This window comes from Phoxinus phoxinus, assembly GCF_949152265.1.
Source record: "Phoxinus phoxinus genome assembly, chromosome: 2".
Classification (NCBI taxonomy): domain Eukaryota; kingdom Metazoa; phylum Chordata; class Actinopteri; order Cypriniformes; family Leuciscidae; genus Phoxinus; species Phoxinus phoxinus.
In genome coordinates this window covers 53,111,690-53,131,522 of record NC_136877.1, presented here as the reverse complement: position 1 = coordinate 53,131,522, position 19,833 = coordinate 53,111,690, and the positions used below count along the sequence as shown (strand labels likewise).

General features: G+C 37.8%; 1 protein-coding gene across 1 annotated transcript; it reads left to right on the top strand.

Moving 5' to 3' along the window:
* The first annotated feature begins 5,584 nt into the window (after window positions 1-5,584).
* Window positions 5,585-19,734, top strand: LOC306993524 (putative C-type lectin domain family 20 member A). The gene is made up of 6 exons (XM_079603373.1): window positions 5,585-5,680; window positions 6,018-6,076; window positions 11,128-11,499; window positions 14,957-15,298; window positions 18,433-18,521; window positions 19,361-19,734. Exons 2-6 carry the CDS (start codon window positions 6,037-6,039, stop codon window positions 19,505-19,507), a joined length of 990 nt encoding a protein of 329 aa, XP_079459499.1. The 5' UTR covers window positions 5,585-5,680; window positions 6,018-6,036; the 3' UTR covers window positions 19,508-19,734.
* Window positions 19,735-19,833: the final 99 nt, after the last annotated feature.

Here is a 19,833-nt window from a genome sequence, read left to right as displayed (position 1 = left end):
TGAAGTTTAAAATAGTTTGAAGTTTAAATTAGTTTGAAGTTTAAAGTAGTTTAAAGTTTAAAGTAGATTAAAGTTTAAAGTAGTTTAAAGTTGAAAGTAGTTTCAGTTGGGGAGTTTGAAAATCTGAACATTCCGCAATGTTAAGTCAATGGGAGTTTTTTCCGAGTTTGATCGTCATTTATAGGAAAACCGTAAGTCCGATCAGTCTGAAAAGATATAGCAACTAACTTCAGAACAGTTTGAGTGTCTGAGCCGAGTTTGGAGTATGTAGAGTTAAAGCTCTAGGAGGAGTAGCAGTCAACAGTTTGGTAAGAAGAATAATAATAATAACTAGAACGTACATTTCCAGAAGAAAATGTGAATGGTGCTTGCAGTGGCAAAACTCGCCACTCGGTTGCTAGAGCGTTGTACGTGATTGCATACGAGCCAACAACCATGTCTGTACGATGCACTGGTGCTGAGATATGGCTTATTCATATTGTTCAAGTGGTTGCTAGGCGGTTGCTAGGCAGTTGCTAGGGTGTTCTGGGTGGTTGCTAGGCAGTTGCTAGGGTGTTCTGGGTGGTCGCTAGGCGGTTGCTAGGGTGTTCTGGGTGGTTGCTAGGCGGTTGCTAGGCGGTTGCTAGGGTGTTCTGGGTGGTTGCTAGGCGGTTGCTAGGCAGTTGCTAGGCTGTCCTGGGTGGTTGCTAGGCGGTTGCTAGGGAGTTCTGGGTGGTTGCTAGGTGGTTGCTAGGGTGTTCTGGGTGGTTGCTAGGCAGTTGCTAGGGTGTTCTGGGTGGTTGCTAGGGCGTTGCTAGGCAGTTGCTAGGGTATTCTGGGTAGTTGCTATGGTGTTACTAGGTGGTTGGTAGTTGTCACAGATGGTTACTATGGAGTTTGTAGCATTTTCTTGGCATGATTTAGCACTTAGCTAATCAAAATTAGCATGTAGCTATTCACTGCTATCATGTGTAGCATGTAGCAAGTCCTGTTTGCTAGCATGAGTCAAAAGAGCCAACCCCCATCTCTATACGATGTTCTGATGCAGAGATATACGCCTTGCAAAACGGTTGCTAGGGTAATCTGTTTGGTTGCTAGGGAGTGTCTTGGCATTTGCCAATCATGAAGCTCCAAAGTCAGTGTGAATGTATAAAGCAACCCCCATCTCTATACGATGTTTTGATGCAGAGATATAGGTCTTGCAAAATGGTTGCTAGGGCTCCACAGATGGTTACTATGGGGTTAGGGCTAAGGTTAGGCACGAGGCCTGCGGCCTCGTGCCTACGAGTGAGTTTTTATAGAGTATTTAAAATCTCTATTAAACGAGTGCATTATAATGAGTGCACGAGGCCTGCGGCCTCGTGCCTATGAGTGAGTTTTTATAGAGTATTTAAAATCTCTATTAAACGAGTGCATTATAATGAGTGCACGAGGCCTGCGGCCTCGTGCCTATAGCCTATGGTTGCTAGGGTGCTGTAACTGGTTGCTATGGTGTGGCTATGAAGATTTTAGGCCATTACTTATTGGCTGCTGGATAATATAAATCCTCTGAGGGAGAGAGAGGGGGAGACATGCAGGGGTGTCAGGCCCTTTGTGTCTGTGTGTGTGAAAAATGACAGTTGGGATTTGAATTTCTGAAAATTCCGCAATGTTAAGTCAATGGGACTTTTTTGGCCGCTTTTTCATCCGCTGTGCGAACATCGTACACCCGATCACTTAGAAAAGATATAGCACACCTCTCCTCAATGAGCCGGTCGATTTGACACCTCACTCAGGGGTCTGTGACAAACGGTGCGGGGCGAGTTTCGCGCCAAACTTTGTCCAGAATAAAAAGAAGAATAATAAGTATGCAAGAGAACACTAATGTTGCTTTGCCATAGGCAAGCACCATTAATAAGAAGTTTAAGTACAATATCAGTAAGTTGGCTCTCACAAGCCAACTTAATTAACACACTTCAAATCAACAACAGCGAAAAAAGATATTCAGTGACAAAAACTGGACAGGACTTTTATCAATTAATGTCTAAATAATGGGTAGTTAAAAAAGTAGAATACAAGTTATTACATTAACAATTTAGTGTTTGATTATACATACTGTACAACATTTAATCTCGTTGGCAGTGAATTTCCATCATGATTTCCATCTCGACCTTCACAAGGACAATCCTGAGGCGCTTTATTCAAAGACTCGAAGCAAATCCTCACGGGTGAGTTAGGGAAATGAGTTAACTAGCAAATCAAAACATTTCTGATGACATCCATTACCTGTCATGATGTTCGCCTGGTGTAATTCTACACACATTTTGCATATGAGGACACTGATATTAATATCTGGAGCTCTACATAGCATATAGCTATTGATAGTTACACTTAATGTTGTCCTTTTACTGATTACATTACTTCACATTACAAAAAAAGGAGTAATTCCTGGTATTATGTGTCTTTTTTGTCAATCATAAAATGTAAAAAATAGAAATACGTTTTTAAAAGAAATTTTGTAATCATGATAATCTCATTTGAAAAAAATATTCTGGTCAAGCTCAGGTAAATACGTTTAACCATTTTATTTACTACATTATTGATACTTCAGTACATTTGTATTGTCACTGAATTATTACTATATTTTAATGAAATTATTGTAAAAAAAAACTGCTTAACAGGGTGGACAAACTGATAATAACAGTGATATATAAAGATGGATGGATAATTTCCCATCACTCACATACTCGCAATTGCGAGTTATAAAGTCAGAATCGCGTGCTAAAAAGTTGCAATTGCGAGTTATAAAGTCAGAAATGTGTGATAAAAAGTCGCAATTGCAAGTTATAAAGTCAGAATTGCGTGATATAACGTTGCAATTGCAAGTTATGAAAAGTCAGAATTGCGTGATATAACGTTGCAATTGCGAGTTAAGTCGAAATGACAAATTATAAAGTCAGAGTTGTGTGATATAAAGTCGCAATTGCAATTTAAGTCAAAATTGCGAGTTATAAAGTCAGAATTGCGCGATAGGCTATAAAGTCGCAATTGCAAGTTATAAAGTCAGAATTGCGTAATAAAAAGTTGCAATTGCGAGTTATAAAGTCAGAAATGTGTGATGAAAAGTCGCAATTGCAAGTTATAAAGTCAGAATTGCGTGATATAACGTTGCAGTTGCGAGTTATAAAGTCAGAATTGTGCGATAGGCTATAAAGTCGCAATTGCGAGTTATAAAGTCAGAATTGCGTACTAAAAAGTTGCAATTGCGAGTTATAAAGTCAGAAATGTGTGATAAAAAGTCGCAATTGCAAGTTATAAAGTCAGAATTGCGTGATATAACGTTGCAATTGCAAGTTATAAAGTCAGAATTGCGTGATATAACGTTGCAATTGCGAGTTATAAAGTCAGAATTACGAGTTATAAAGTCAGAATTGTCTGATAAAAAGACGCAATTGCGAGTTAAGTCGAAATTACAAATTATAAAGTCAGACTTGCGTGATATAAAGTTGCAATTACGAGTTATAAAGTCAGAATTGCGTGATATAAAGAATCGAGTGTTAAACAGTAGGCTATATTTTACGTATGAATTAATGTTCAGGTTTTTTTTTTCTTTTTTTTTTCACCACTCAGCTTTTCTTTTTAATAGTCAACTTAATTTGATCCGTCATCAGGCTCGGAAAACACTGACACAGACACAAAGATGAACCTTTAATTTCCCCAAATCATCAGTCGTCATGTTTTCAAGTCATTTCTGTAGCCGATATGACAGACCTGCACTACTTTACTGTATTTTCTTTTTTAAGTGATTCCAATCATATTTCACGTAATTCAAAACCATCGTGTTGAACACTGCGCATCTGAAGCGTCTCAGCTGCAGGAAATAATACATTATTTATTACATTTATTATATCCGCCAAATTTTCTTATCGGGCCGATAACGATAACATTAAAAATGTACATATATCGTCCGATACCGATATGGTGGCCGATATATCGATACAGATTAAATAAATAATAACATACTGTTTCTTTTTTTCTATTATTTTATTGTGTCTGTATTACAAATGTCAAGGAGAAGCGCCCAGCATGTACCTATTTGTATTTGCATAGGTAAATAACTGCAGAAGAGTCACGTTAAAGACGTTCAATTTTGCATGATCTGAAAATATACTCTGCTAATCACAAACACATAATGCATTTACACAAATACAGGTGACCTCAAAACTAACAAAGAGCAAATCTTTAATGCTTTGCATCTCCGAACTCAATGTCATACTAGTGAAAAACAACAATGCAATAAATGCAAGTTAATTCGAGAAGTAATTTCAGAAACATCTGTAAATGATGCATAAAGTTCGTTCTGTCTTTCTGAGGCGACACTATATGTTTTGCATAGACTTGTGAATCACTTTGTCCTTCATTTACATGTTCCACAAGGACATTTAAAATGAAAAATAAAGATAGATTAAGATTACACGCACCACAAGCACCCAAAACAATTAAAGTTAATCTGTATATCTCTTCATATTAATTATTTATGTCAAAATTATATAAAAGACATGCTCTGGTTGTTATATTAGTTATGGAATCATGGCTACTATCACCTGTTCAATGTTTAGATGCTAATTTATGATCTGAGACCAATCTGAGACCAATCTGAGATCACCAATCTGAGACCACCAATCTGAGATCAATCTGAGACCACCAATCTGAGATCAATCTGAGACCACCAATCTGAGACCACCAATCTGATACCAATCTGAGATCAATCTGAGACCACCAATCTGATACCAATCTGAGATCAATCTGAGACCACCAATCTGAGACCACCAATCTGAGACCACCAATCTGAGACCAATCTGAGACCACCAATCTGAGACCACCAATCTGAGTCCAATCTGAGATCAATCTGAGACCACCAATCTGAGTTCAATCTGAGATCAATCTGAGACCACCAATCTGAGTTCAATCTGAGACCATCAATCTGAGACCACCAATCTGAGACCATCAATCTGAGACCAATCTGAGACCACCAATCTGAGACCATCAATCTGAGACCAATCTGAGACCACCCATCTGAGACCATCAATCTGAGACCAATCTGAGACCACCAATCTGAGACCAATCTGAGACCACCAATCTGAGACCATCAATCTGAGACCACCAATCTGAGACCACCAATCTGAGACCACCAATCTGAGACCACCAATCTGAGACCACCAATCTGAGACCAATCTGAGACCACCAATCTGAGACCAATCTGAGACCACCAATCTGAGATCAATCTGAGACCAATCTGAGACCACCAATCTGAGACCAATCTGAGACCACCAATCTGAGACCAATCTGAGACCACCAATCTGAGACCAATCTGAGATTGATACAGGAACTAAATCTTGGAACATTTAAATATACTGAAGGCATGATGACTGATATTCTTGTATATTAAACTATAATTTAAATGTGTAACATCTGCTTCAAAGTATAACGATGACTCATATGATAATTAGTGTTTCTAAGACGGTCTACCAAATGACTCCTGTGGGAGGAGCCTCAAAAAATTATTCAATGCGCACTTTGCATCTGACAGTGAAATTCCCTTCTTGACGTGGATAACCCATTTAAAGAGGACAAGATTGAGAAACATCCTGATAACTCGCTATCACTACAGGACCGGTGGGCCAAAACTTCATCCGTCGAGACTTAATCCAGAAGAGAACTGGTAATTACACTGTACTTTTACAGATGCAACTTCACACTTTCTCCTCTGATTAATAATGTTGTAATGACAATTCCATCAACAGATTTAATGGATGTTTTGTTATTAATCAACTCTGTTTTCTGAGCATCACCTCTTCTTGTTGTAGATAGTCATTTCATTTTAATGCATTGTTTTCTTATATTTTCATAATTTGGCTACACGGCAAAGAACACATCCATAAAAAATTAAATTATGCACTTCTCCTCATACAAATATATTTAACTTAAGAAAAATCAAGTCAATATCTAAACTATATGCATGAAATGTATTTTAGAGAATGAATTTTGTATTTTTTCAGTGGCAAAACTACTGGCAAGATGATGGACCAAATTTGGTTTCCTCTGCTTTCTTTTTCAGGTAAAATATTATGCAAAACATTAAAATAAACAGAGAAATTACACCAAATGATTAATATTTTACATACAGTGATATTAACAAATATTAACAGTGTAATATCCTACAAATCTTTGTAGAGGAGAGTTATTAACTGACAATTAAAGAAAGCATCTACAATAGAGAGCAAAAGAAAAATTACTTCTCAAAAATCAAAAAGCTGTCCAGACAAGAGCCGTCACTAGCGGCCGATTATTCTGAAGGTTAATCAAGTAATAAAAAACTTAAATAAACAACACCAACCAAAAATAAGCCTTGACTTATATATATATATGGCTTCCTCTGGTTATTTGGGAATAATGACTGTATCCAAAAAAGGTATATTATTATTGAACAACACTGATAAAATACAATGTATAATGCAAGTTTTATAGTTTATGTTATTTTAAATCATTAATTGTTAGCATTTTTTATAATAATAATATTGTGGATGTACTTCTTAAAGGGGTGGTTCGGGATTTTGGACATCGGACCTCATTTTCAAGTTAGCCTAGTTGTTGTTCATCAGTGGAGACAGTTTTCAAAAATGTTCATCCAGTCCTTCCAGTTGCTTAGTTCGCCGATGCTAGGCTAGCGCGAGTCAACGGTATAAGCTAGCCTGCCATTAAAAACTGTTTTCCACAGTACACCAAAAGCAAATAAATTATAACGCCAGACTGTCGATGTAAATGTCCATTGAGAGAATAATGTTAGAAATCAAACTACCGGTACTCTTACATCTCAATGATCGCATTACATTTACAGGAACTAGTTTCTCAGCAGCGGCGGAATTTTACTTTGCTCCGGTTAGTAGTACTGCGCCAAAAAGTAAACACAGAACAGAAGCGCGCACTACAGACGGGACGTCTAGCTAGCTAGTAGTAGCCTTGAACAACGATATTGAAAAACATTTGATTGTAAACTAAGGAATTGGCAACATGGTGATTCGTTGTGCATTTCGAAATTGTAAAAATAAACCAAATAGATGGTCATGCAAAAAGTTTCCACAAATTTCCATTGAGAGACCCAGAAAGGAACCAACTGTGACTTCTTTCTGCTGGCTTGGACAACGAGACACCGGCAGAGACTATTAAAGTTGCGAATTTGTAGTGATGATTTTAGACCAGACGACTTTGAAAAAACCCATAATCGAAACGTTCATAAGTCACTGACAAGGAGTGCAGTTCCAGCCGTCTTTCCATAAGCACCAACAGCAGATGAACAGGTAATAACTTTTGTTAGGCTACTAAAGCTATCTATGAAGCTAGTCCCTTTCATAACTGATAGAATGACAATGACAACGTTAGTGGAGGTAACGTTACAGTTCAATTTCTGCCCTTTTAGCATCCATCTCGATTAGTTCTTCGTCTGTGTATTCCGGCTCATACATGTACAGTTCGTTGAATAAAACACATTCCTCGTCTCCAAAGTCTGAAACATTGGCATGGCTTTCAAACGTGGCCATAGTCCTATGTTGATTACTTAGTGAAATATACTCTGCTTCTGTAGTGATGAGTGTCAGCGGCAGGTAAATACACTTGCGTCATGTGGAGACTCTCTCGGTTGCCTAGGTAACTTAATATCACTCCGCCACTGCTGTAGACTGCTAATAAATACAGGGAACAAAGTGTAACTATTGCAATGCAATGAAAGGGTAGTTTGATTTCTAACATTATTCTCTCAATAGACATTTACATCGACAGTCTGGCGTTATAATTTATTTGCTTTTGGTGTACTGTGGAGTGGGTAAAACAGTTTTTAATGGCAGGCTAGCTTATACCGTTGACTCGCGCTAGCCTAGCATCGGCGAACTAAGCAACTGGAAGGACTGGATGAACATTTTTGAAAACTGTCTCCACTGATGAATAACAACTAGGCTAACTTGAAAATGAGGTCCGATGTCCAAAATCCTGAACCACCCCTTTAACCAGAGAACATTAGCACACTGCAGTTGTTGCTTTACACTTTAAATTACAATTTTAACATTAAATCCTTATTTAATCTTGGACAAACTACATTTTAAGTGCGCCTATTATGCTATTTTAATTTCCTCATAATACACACATCTCTTTACTCTCAGTGTCTGAAACGGTTCATTGGAAGATTCAGTCTCTCTAAGCTCCACCTCTCTGAGAGCTGCTCTGATTGGTCAGAAAGCAAACGTTATCATATCTGAATCTCAACTTTTGACACACAGTGATACGAACAGTAACGATGGCGTTGGTTTTACCGTATCAATCTCATCAAAGAACAACACGAACCAAACTCTTCCAGTCTCAGATAAACTACAGTGTTTGATCCAGACTAGAGGTGGTGGATACTCCTATCTCTGAAACTGAACCTGACAAGTTGGTTCAGAAGCACCCTGAAGTTTTTTCAGCCAGTGTGTTGACTAGGGCGCAAGTTCGTAAGCAGGCCAAAGGGGTGGATCTCGCGGATTCACTATTCTCCTCTGTGTTAAGGGAGGACCAGCTGCCCTCTAGTGGAGAGGCAGAGAATGGTCTCGAGAAGGGTCCTGTAAGTGTAACCCCCTCTGTCACTGTCTCTAAGAGAACATTGCTGTTAACCCACAAAGTCCTTGTGGAGGCTCAAAAGAGTGATCTCACCCTGGCTAAATGTTTTGCTACAGCTGAGTGTGATGTTAGTGAGTGTTCAAGTCAGCAGCGTTTTTTTATTGAGGATGTGGTGTTGATGCGTAAGTGGGTTCCTTGGGGTGGGACAGCAGATGATCTGACTGGGGGTTGTGTCACTGTTTATCAGGTTGTAGTTCCGGCGGGATGGCGCTAGTACGTGCTAGGATTAGCGCATTAACATTTGTGGTCGGGTCATCTAGGCATCACCAAAACTTACCATCGTGTGCTCGAGCATTTCTTCTGGCCAGGCATTAAGGCAGATGTAACGCACTATTGCAAAACTTGCAATACATGCCAAATCGTTGGTAAACCTAACCAGGTCGTGCCTCCTGCCCCGCTGCATCCAATTCCCGCGGCTGGTGAACCCTTCGAGCATGTTATTGTGGATTGTGTTGGTCCCCTGCCTAGAACTAAGTCAGGCAACCAGTTTTTGTTAATTGTGATGTGCGTGTCCACCCGTTTTCCGGAGGCTGTGCCATTAAGGAACATCACCGCTCCCGCCATCACGAAATCTCTTATTAAATTATTTACTACTTTTGGATTGCCAAAATCCAAAGTTGGCACCAGATGCTTAAGTCCACGTTAAAGAAATTCTACTATAATACAGAAAGAGACTGGGATGAAGCGTGTGAAGAGCAGACATCTCTATACGTACAGCTTACCAGAGCTGGGTGATACTGCAGTGGAGTTCCTGCAGTAGTGTGTATCAAGTCCGACCCTCGTGCTGGGGTTTACTCTCTCGGTGGAGAGAGGGTGGTAAAACTAATGTGTTTCTTTCTCTTTTGTAGTTGTTTTGTAGTTGTAGTTGTTCTTTTTGTATCTGTTGTACCGTTTGGTTATTTAATGTTGTAAATAAACACCACACTTGCTGATAAATCTTTCTCCTTTGTTCCTTTAACCCAAAATGTTTTTATTATTGTCACCAACCTCGTCCTCCCCTGGACTTTCCACTGGAGGTTCGTAACACTAGACAAAAACTATCTGCACTTTGATCTTTGCAGAGCTTTTAGAATCACAAATGTCTCGGTTACATATGGTAACCCTCGTTCCCTGAAGGAGGGAACGGAGACGTACGTCGTGACCGACGAATAGGAATCTCGCTAGAGAGGCCAATCTACTTCGAGTGAAACTAAACAAGCCAATGCACATTGGCGTGCAATCATTTGCATAAGCTATTTAGCCTCACAGCGCGGGTATATAATGTGCAGCAGGTGCGATTACACTTCGTTTTTTTTGTCTTTAAGTCTTTAAGCTTTAAGTCTGCTGATTGCAAAGGCTCAAATGGAGCATCCTGAAGTGCCCGAAGCACCAGGGAAAGGTCCCAAGAGGGTATGGAGGGGGGTCGAGGAGGATTTAATCGTCTCGCCCCCCTAAGGAACCTGACGACCAGGTCGTGCTTTCCTACTGTTTTGTCATCTATGTGGTCGTGATATGCTGAAATAGCGTGTACTTTGAGGGTGGAGGGAGACAGCCTCCACTCCAACCCTTGCTGCAAGAAGGAAAGCACAGACCCTATCGAACATCTTCGGGGGTCTTCTCGGCAAGAAGAACACCACTCGATGAACAGGTTCCACTTCAAGGCGTACACATCTCGTGGACGGCGCCCTTGCAGAAGTGATGCCGTTAAGTACCTCTGGAGGTAAGTCACCTAGAACCTCTGCGTCCCGTCCAGGGACCAGACATGGAGACATGGAGACACAGAGGTCCGGACGCGGATGCCATAGGGTGCCCCGTCTCTGAGTCAGAAGATCCTTCCTCAGAGGAATGGGCCAGGGAGGCACTGTCACGAGGAGTATGAGTTCTGGGAACCAGGTCCGGTTGGGCCAATAGGGAGCCACCAGAAGGACCTGTTCCTCGTCCTCCCTGACTTTGCACAGGGTCTGTGCAAGTAGGCTCACTGGGGGAAATGCATATTTTGCTGAGGCCCCGGGGCCAGCTGCGTGCCAGTTCGTCCATGCCGAGTGTTCCCTCGGTCAGGGAGTAAAACAGCTGGCAGTGGGAGGTCTCTGAGGAGGCAAACAGGTCTACCTGAGCCTCTCCGAACTCTCTCCAGATCCGCCGAACCGCCTGGGAGTGGAGTCGCCATACTCCCTGGAGCACAGCTCGTGATAGCTCGTCGTCCAGAATATATCAAAATATCCAGAAAGCATAATAGGAGCACTTTAAAATCAAGATGTCTTATTACACAATCTAAAATATTTTAGCACTGCTTTACAACATAAATACTACAGTGACTGTAATTTCTTAAACAAACATAAAAATCAAAGACAACAAGAACTTGTTCAACAATGATTTTTTAAAAATCCAGCCAAATAGAAACAAATACTTTGAGTGGAAGCTTTAAGAAGGACACTGGGGAAAATAATATATACAAATCTGTAAGTGAGTGTATTGTGTCGACAGGACTCCTGTCACTAACTCTGTGTAAACCACACGAGTATGTTCTGATCCGAGTGGCAATGCCGTGGGGAAAAGCTCAGAATTACTGCAGGGAAAACCACATCGACCTGGCCACAGTTCAGAGCGTTGAAGACTGGACCACTCTGCAAGAACTCGAAGTTGAAGAAAAGTATTCTTCATTTTCCTGGATCGGACTCTACAATGACATCAACAGCTGGCGTTGGTCTTATCAAGAGGAGAGTGTAGAGTTTCAGTCCTGGTATTCTGGCCAGCCGGATAACTACGGTGCGGGAGAGGAGTGTGTCACAATATATTACCCTGGAGAATGGAGGGATCGCAACTGCGATCAAACAAGATATTTTGTGTGTAGCGACGGTAAGAAACACTCTTTATTGATGCACATTATCTTTAGTTTATGCATTTATTACAAATACATCTATTTATTTATTTATTTAGCAGATGGTTTTATCCAAAGCAACTTTCAAAAGAGGAATACGGTATGCATGAAGACATAAATATAATGACATAAGGAGTGGAAGATACGTAAAAATGTATATAACAATTAGGCAAGATCATGAATTTTGTGCAGACGATTAATTTTCATATTAAATATTTAATTATGTTAGAGGTTAAGCCAATACGTTATTTATTTACTCGGAATCGTATAGAATATAATAATAAAATAGACACATATGATGTATAATTAATTATAATATTATTGAATGCAACAATACAATATAATGTAATAATATTTAATATAATGCAGTCTTATTAAACCAACAAACCTTTATAACAGTGTTGTTGTTGAACCAGGGCCCGGTTCCCCGATAATGCTCACTCTTAGCGTGCAAAGAAGACTCGAAAGATATATCTTACCAAAGTAGTTTATGTTCCTAAGTGTGTTCCCCCGAAGTGTCCCTTAGGAAGCTTCTTAACACGCTGCCTCTTACGTTCGACGTTATGAAGGCGATGTCCCGAGTGAAGTGCTGGATTAGTTGGCATCGATTGCTCAGGAATCGGTTTTCCACTTCACGTGAAGGTGCATTACGGCGTTAAGAAAGACAACACGTTCTATACAAATGAAACATTCCTCAAATTATTCCAGTAACATTTATTTTAACATAGTTTAAGTTATCAGTAAAATATAGACTATTAATTAAATTATCAAATTGTCAGTAATATGTTCACACGATAGCCTATGTTGTGACTGGTAGATGAAGCGGGTATCCCTCGCTAATCATTTACCCTCCTTATCCCGTTGTGCCACTTGTGCCGCTTCTTGACATGGGTTTAACGACTTCTAAAAATTATGTAATACACTTTTATATTAATGGTAAAGTACTTTACAATCAGAATTGATTGGCAAGCAGCTGCAGTTACTTCTGTTTATTGCGGTATTGATTGCCATTGGTTAATGTTTTCAATAAAAAGCAACCCATCTACAATGAACACAGAGAGAGAGTTAGATACAGAATATGGTGGGGAAGCAACGTTAAAAAAAGGCACCAAGCTTCTCGTCAGAGGAACTTGAAGTTTTGCTGGACGAGGTGAGCTTGCACAAGGTGACACTGTTTTCCAGCTTTCGGAATAACTTGTGCAACAGCAACAGAAAAGAGCTATGAAGCGACATAGCAAGGAAGATGGCTGCCTCCGGATCAGGCACACCAAGGTACTGGTAGGACGTCAGGCAAAATGTCAAAAGGGCTTAAGTTTTGCCGAATAAAAAATTAGATTTTTGCCGGTGCCGTCTTTGATTCAATACAAGGACACGTTGGATCGCTGCCATAGTTGTTTGCCAGATTTTAATTATCAAAAGTGATTGCCAATTTAAACGCTTTAATGACAGATATACTTAGCGTACGAACGTGTCGGGAATCGTGCCATAACTTTAAGAGAGAGGTTAAGGAATAGGTTAAGAGCTACTTAGCGATAAGAACGTTTTGGGTAACCGGGCCCAGATGATTAATCAATAATCCTGACAGCGCTAATCACGGTATTATTAAACTTTTTTTTTAAATAATGATAAAGGTATAAATTAAGGATATGAGCCAATATGAAAATTTTGTCCGATACCGAAAACCGATAATTATTTATATTTGAAAGCCGATAACCGATACATTGGCCGATAAATCAAAATCCAAATTTTCATATAATTTTTGTGAGCCTGATTACAAAAACAAAAGTCTTACCATTAAAAGCCACGTCCCAAACACACAATTATAATGTTCTCAATATAATTTAATGTAGCCGATATAACAGACCTGCACTACTTTACTGTTTTTTGAAGTGATTCCAATCATATTTCAAGCGATTCAAAATCATCATGTTGAACAGTGCGCATCTGAAGTGTCTCAGCTGAAGGAAATAATACACATTGTTTTATCGGGCCGATAACATTACTGATAGCATTAAAAAATGAACATATATCGGCTGATACCGATATGGTGGCCGATATATTGTGCATCCCTAGTATAAAGTAAATTGAACAAAATTGCTTTATTTGGAAAGTAAAGGGTAACTTGCAGTTCAGATGTTGGTCAGAGGCAAATTCAGTGGAGGATTCATCAGACCAATTTAAATGAATAATTTAAAGAAGCTGCTCAAATAAGTAGTTTGTTTGTGAATCGGACTACACTGCCGTTGTGCGTTTGTGTTTATGTGTGCAACAACTCAATAGAAGGACGTGCGCAATCATATTTAGACTGCGATTACATTCACAAATCGGGTAAATATGATTTTTAACGTCGTGGCACTGGAGATTCAGCATCGCAGTTTTACATATTTGTACGGTTTATCGTTTTCTCCGGTATTTCACCCACCCCTAAATGACATTGTCTAACGATTAATTAATACTACATTTATATAATCTGTTAATAAAGCAATAACCTCAACTGGAACTCTAGTGGCTGCAATGAGATTTCATAACATTTCAAGTCCATGTCAGACTTATTATTTTATTAGGGACGCACGATATATCGGCCACCATATCGGTATCTGCCGATATATGTTCATTTTTAATGGGAAGAAAATAAGAAAATTTTGCTGATATATTAAAACTGATAAATACTGTATGATTTCCTTCAGCTGAGACACTTCAGATGCACAGTGTTTGAATTGCTTAAATATGATTGAAATCACTTTAGAAAATAAAAAATACAGTCAAGTAGTGCAACATTTAAATCTGTCATATCGGCTGCATAAAATTATCATGAGAACATTTTAATTGTGTGTTTGGGACTTGTGGCTTTTAATGGTGAGACTTCTGTTTTTGTAATCAGGCTCTCAAAAATTATATACAAATTTGGATATAGATTTATCGGCCAATATATCAGTTATCGGCTTTCAGATATAAAGAATTATCGGTTATTGGCCAAAACTTTCATATCGGTCCATGCATCCCTAAATTTTATACTTTAAAATTTCTCAACATAGACATATAAAACTCAAAAAAGTCTCTCCATTCCAAGTCTTTTGTGGAACACAGAGGAAAAAATTATACAGGTTTGTACACTAAAAAATATTTGGTGGAAGATTTACAACTTTTTACTTAGAAATTGCTAGTAAATTTCACAAATAATTACAAAGAAATGCCAAGTAACGCATTAAATTAAACATGACTTTTGATAAAATAAATAAAATAGTTTTTTTTTTTGTAGACACTTATTTATCTCTTTATACTCTCATTTTATCCATGCTGTTTCCATGTACACTACGGAAATGTAATTAAAAAATCTACTTCTGGAAACAAATTTTGGCAGGTTTAAGAGGCTCACACTCATTAAAGAAAATTATTTAAAAAAATTAGCTTGTCTCTTGACTCTGTTTTTTACAGAAAGAACCAACGCAACAGAGAAACTGGTTTTAATAAAAACTGAAAAGACGTGGCTGAACGCTCAGGTGTACTGCAGAAAGCATCACACAGACCTGGCCACTGTTAGGAGTCCAGACGACAACAAACAGATCATCAGCTTGATAAGTTCTTGGTGGGAGCCCTGGATCGGACTGTACCGGGACTCGTGGAAGTGGTCAGATCAGTCCAACTTTACTTCCTCAACCCAACTCACTGCTCAGAGACTCAACGGGTGGAGCACAAACTGTGCCGGTGTATATTACTATAGTAATTCTATTAACGATTACTATTGCACTTCACTTTATTACTTCTACTGCAGCACTGGTGAGTCCTTTACTTTCGTTCTTTTTTGTGTTTTTTTTGACAAAAACTGATCATGACTTAATTTAATAAGAGTTTCCCAAACTGGAGGTGCATGAGAGAATTGTGAAAAGCTAATAATAATGAATAAAATCATTAAAATGTAAATATTAATATTATACATATGTATATACATATATTTTTATAAAAACACAAATGCTCAAATTTATAAATAGGAAGGCACTCCAAAACCCTCCTTAACCATTTAGGCCCAAAACCTGAAAATAGCTGTTTTTCAGTAGTCGATAATTTTGGTGCTTCCCTATTTATAAATATTATATAATGTACAGTCCCTGACAAAACTCTTGTCGCTTGTGTACAAATTCACTTGAAGTGCCGCTGAAATATATTTCTAATCAAGATTTTTTTTACAAGAAATGGCTCATTTTAATCCCAACAGCGTTTGTAATAATGTTTCAGTGCAAAACGAAACTGTCAAAAAGTATTCTAATATTCACATCATTGAGCATATGTGGGGTCGGATGAAAGAGGAAGCATGGAAGACGAAACCAAAGAATATTGATGAACTATTCATCAATAAATTGTATGAATCCTTGCCAAACCGCATGGATGCAGTCCTTCAAGCTCATGGAAGTCATACAAGATATTAAATTTACATATTTTTGTATTTGCAGTAAATTTGTTCAATTTCTGTATAGGCGACAACTTTTGTCTTGCCAAAATTTGACATTTCTCTCTTGATTAAATGATAAATCTTTTTTCAGTGAAACTCATTTATTTCAGTGCATTAAACATCATTTGGGAGGGTTTTAGCTTTTCATACGAGCTATTTCTAACACCAATTGATTAATTAAAAGTCAGTTTAACAGCAGGTGTTTCTACAAAATAGATAAGCGACAAGACTTTTGTCAGGGACTGTATACTAATAAAACAACACATTCAAATATTCACAGTTCTCTGATGTTGGTTAATAGTCACATGACATGCAGATAAACAACTAAAATATTTAAATCGGTTCCGCATTTTTGGTTAGAGGTGCTCCGATTGGTCGGCCACTGATCGCATTCTTTTTATGATGTAACGAGTACATCAGGATTTACGGGAAGTGTTCCCGGTCCCGGCTTTTCTAAACTATGCAGCCTAACATTGAGTTATAGAAGTCTATAATGCATTATGTGAATGCTAGGTCAAAGAGATGTGTCTTTAATCTAGATTTGAACTGACAGAGTGTGTCTGCTTCCCGGACAATGTTAGGAAGACTGTTCCAGAGTTTTGGTGCTAAATAGGAAAAGGATCTACCGCCAGCAGTCGATTTTGATATTCTAGGTATTATTAACTGGGCGGAGTTTTGAGATCGTAGTAGACGTGAAGAACTATAATGCGTTAAGAGCTCGCTCAAGTACTGCGGAGATAAACCATTTAGTGCTTTGTAAGTGATCAGCAATATTTAAAAATGTATACAATGTTTAATAGGCAGCCAATGCAGTGTTGACAGAACGGGGCTAATATGGTCATACTTCCTGGTTCTGGTAAGAACTCGAGCTGCTGCGTTTTGAACTAGCTGTAGTTTGTTTATTAAGCGTGCAGGGCAACCACCCAGTAGAGCATTACAATAATCTAGCCTTGAGGTCATGAACGCATCAACTAACTGTTCCGCATTTGTCAATGAGAGCATATGACGTAATTTAGATATATTTTTAAGATGGAAGAAAGCGGTTTTACAGATACTAGACACGTGACTTTCAAATGAAAGATTGGTATCAAAGAGCACACCCAGGTTCCTAACCGACGACGAAGACTTAACTTAGCAGCCATCAAGTGTTAGACAGTACTCTAGGTTATTACGTGTGGAAGTTTTTTGTCCAATAATTATAATCTCTGTTTTTTCTGAATTTAGTAGTAGGAAATTACTAGTCGTCCAATTTTTTTATATCAGCTATGCATTCCGTTAATTTTGTGAATTGTTAAGTTTTGTCAGGGCAAAATGAAGAAATAGTATCGTCGGCATAACAGTGAAAGCTAATTCCATGTTTCCTAATGATATCTCCTAATGGTAGCATGTACAGAGTGAACAGCAGCGGTCCTAGTACTGAGCCTTGTGGTACGCCATACTGAACTTGTGATTAATAAGACATCTCTTCATTTACTGCTACAAACTGATAACGGTCAGATAAGTATGATTTAAACCATGCTAGTGCAATTCCACTAATGCCAACATAATGTTCGAGTCTATTTAAAAGGATGTTGTGGTCAATGGTGTCAAATGCAGCACTAAGATCCAGTAATACTAATAGAGAGATACAACCACGATCGGATGATAAGAGCAAATCATTTGTGACTCTAACGAGAGCTGTCTCGGTACTATGGTACGGTCTAAATCCGGACTGAAAATCCTCGCAGATATAATTTCTTTCAAGAAAGAAACAGTTATTTTTGACAGAAAAGGCAGATTCGAGATCGGCCTGTAATTGACTAATTCTGTATAATCAAGTTGTGGTTTTTTAACAAGCGGTTTAACCATAGCTAGCTTAAAAGTTTTTAAAAATTGTAAGGATGAATCTGTGTTTAAGTTATTCAGGGTAGGTCATCCAGTATTATTTTCCATTTGATTAATTATTACATTTCTTTAGTATTTCTTACCTCAATACTAGTGTTAGACCTATCTGAAAAAAATAACTTAAGTACTGTTTATTTTGTTTGTCTTTATTCTGTATTATTTATTTGTACTACTGCTTGTAAATTATTTGTTCTTATTATATTACTGGCTGTTTACTTGTCTTTTTTGTGAATTCAGTTCAGTAAAAACAAAAATACACTGCATGATTAAACATTTAGGTGAGAATTATATATATATTTTTGAAAAATGTCAAAAAATATAACCTTAAGGAGGGATTCCCCCCATCTTCAAAAATGAAATTCAGGCCCTGAATGAATGTCTGTACAAATCCTGATTCTATATGATCAAAAGAAGTCAAATAGATCGGTATCGGTGATCGCATCTGCAGATTCTGCTTCCTGTGATATTTGGTCAAAGGGGTTCGTTTTGACCAAATAAGTTTGGGAATCCCTAATCTACATATTCATGAAGTAAGATATAGTAAAACACAAAGTAAGATATGACGTGTGTTGTCCTGCAGTGAAGAGTAAGCAGCAGGTGATCCGAGTGCAGGTCAAAGCCAGTGAGGATGCGGACGACGCTACATTGAGTGCACTCGTCTCAGACAAGGTGGGTTTTATATACTCAACAGACTAAAATTAACTCTAACATTTAAGAATTCACACACAAAAAAGTCAAGGAATGAATAAATAAATGAAAAATAAATGACATGATTCGAACAGGTTTAATGGTCCTGTAAATAATGGTCACACTCCTCGCGGTCAATAATGTGTGGAAGCGTTTGGTACTGCAGCCGAACTGAAAGATCATTTACTGAGATATCAGCCTCACATGTGGAACACAACTTGTTTAGGTTTAGATTTTCTCATGGGTTTAGAGTAATACATGTTTTTGAAAACATATATTTACAAATTTTAAATAGTATTTTGGCACATTTTTCATAACAATACACATACAATTCTGTAACTTTTTTAAGTTCACTTTTTAAACTTTTTTTTACTTCAGCAATAATCTGCCAAGTGTTGTCTTTGTAAAGACATCAAACTTTCTCTAAAGCATTCAAGATTTACCACAGTTTAAGCTGGAAATGTAACTCTCAGGTCTATACTCAAAAAGTGAATGAATGGATTATAAATACAGCGTAAATATAATTTAGTACCATAAAATCACCTAAAAATATTAAATAAAAAACATAGTACATTAATTTCATTGAAATAAAATGATATATATTTTGGTCATTTTTGACGGAGTATTATTTATTAAGACCTTTTGCGACATTTGTTTTTGGTGTTTTTGTTCAACGAGTTGGTCAGTCCTTCACGTAATGACAAAATATTATGCTTTGTGTTTTGAGCCTCGCCAGTTTTGTAAGATGTTTAGTATAAGATGATAATTTTGAGGAGAAATGCATCACACTTGTTTAATGAAAGCCTGTTTTTGTGGTTTAGTTACAGCAGATGCTGAGCGATCAGAACGTCACACTTACATGGAGGAAACAACCCAACGGAAAAATCTTCCAGAAGAAAAAGACCATACGGAAAACCAGTAATGCCAGTACTCCAGTTTGCCAAAGCCAGGTTTTCCCCATTGAGTGAAACGTATCTCATATATTTACCAATGCTTCATTTCTTTCTTAGTTACAGATATCTGAATTAATCTAGATGAATTACAACTTACAAGTAATTAGTCAAAAATACATTTACATCTATTTGTTTTGCATTTATTCATTTAGTAGACAGATATGTACACCTGAATATGAGATAACACATGTACACACTGTAAAATCATCATGAAGAAAAAATAAAGGCCTTTGGGAGGATATAAAAAACTCTATCAGATTTTCTCACAATAAAAAGCACTGAATTAAGCACTAGTGACACAAACGACACAAGAAGCTTCTAAAATAAGAATGAGAAAAATA

What these genes read in the sequence shown, in the direction of transcription:
- LOC306993524 (XM_079603373.1), top strand. Translation starts at nt 6,037, where the DNA reads ATGATGGACCAAATTTGGTTTCCTCTGCTTTCTTTTTCAG. An exon ending in ATATTTTGTGTGTAGCGACG is followed by an intron (nt 11,500 to 14,956) that starts GTAAGAAACACT and finishes TGTTTTTTACAG; the next exon opens with AAAGAACCAACGCAACAGAG. An exon ending in GTGCACTCGTCTCAGACAAG is followed by an intron (nt 18,522 to 19,360) that starts GTGGGTTTTATA and finishes TTTGTGGTTTAG; the next exon opens with TTACAGCAGATGCTGAGCGA.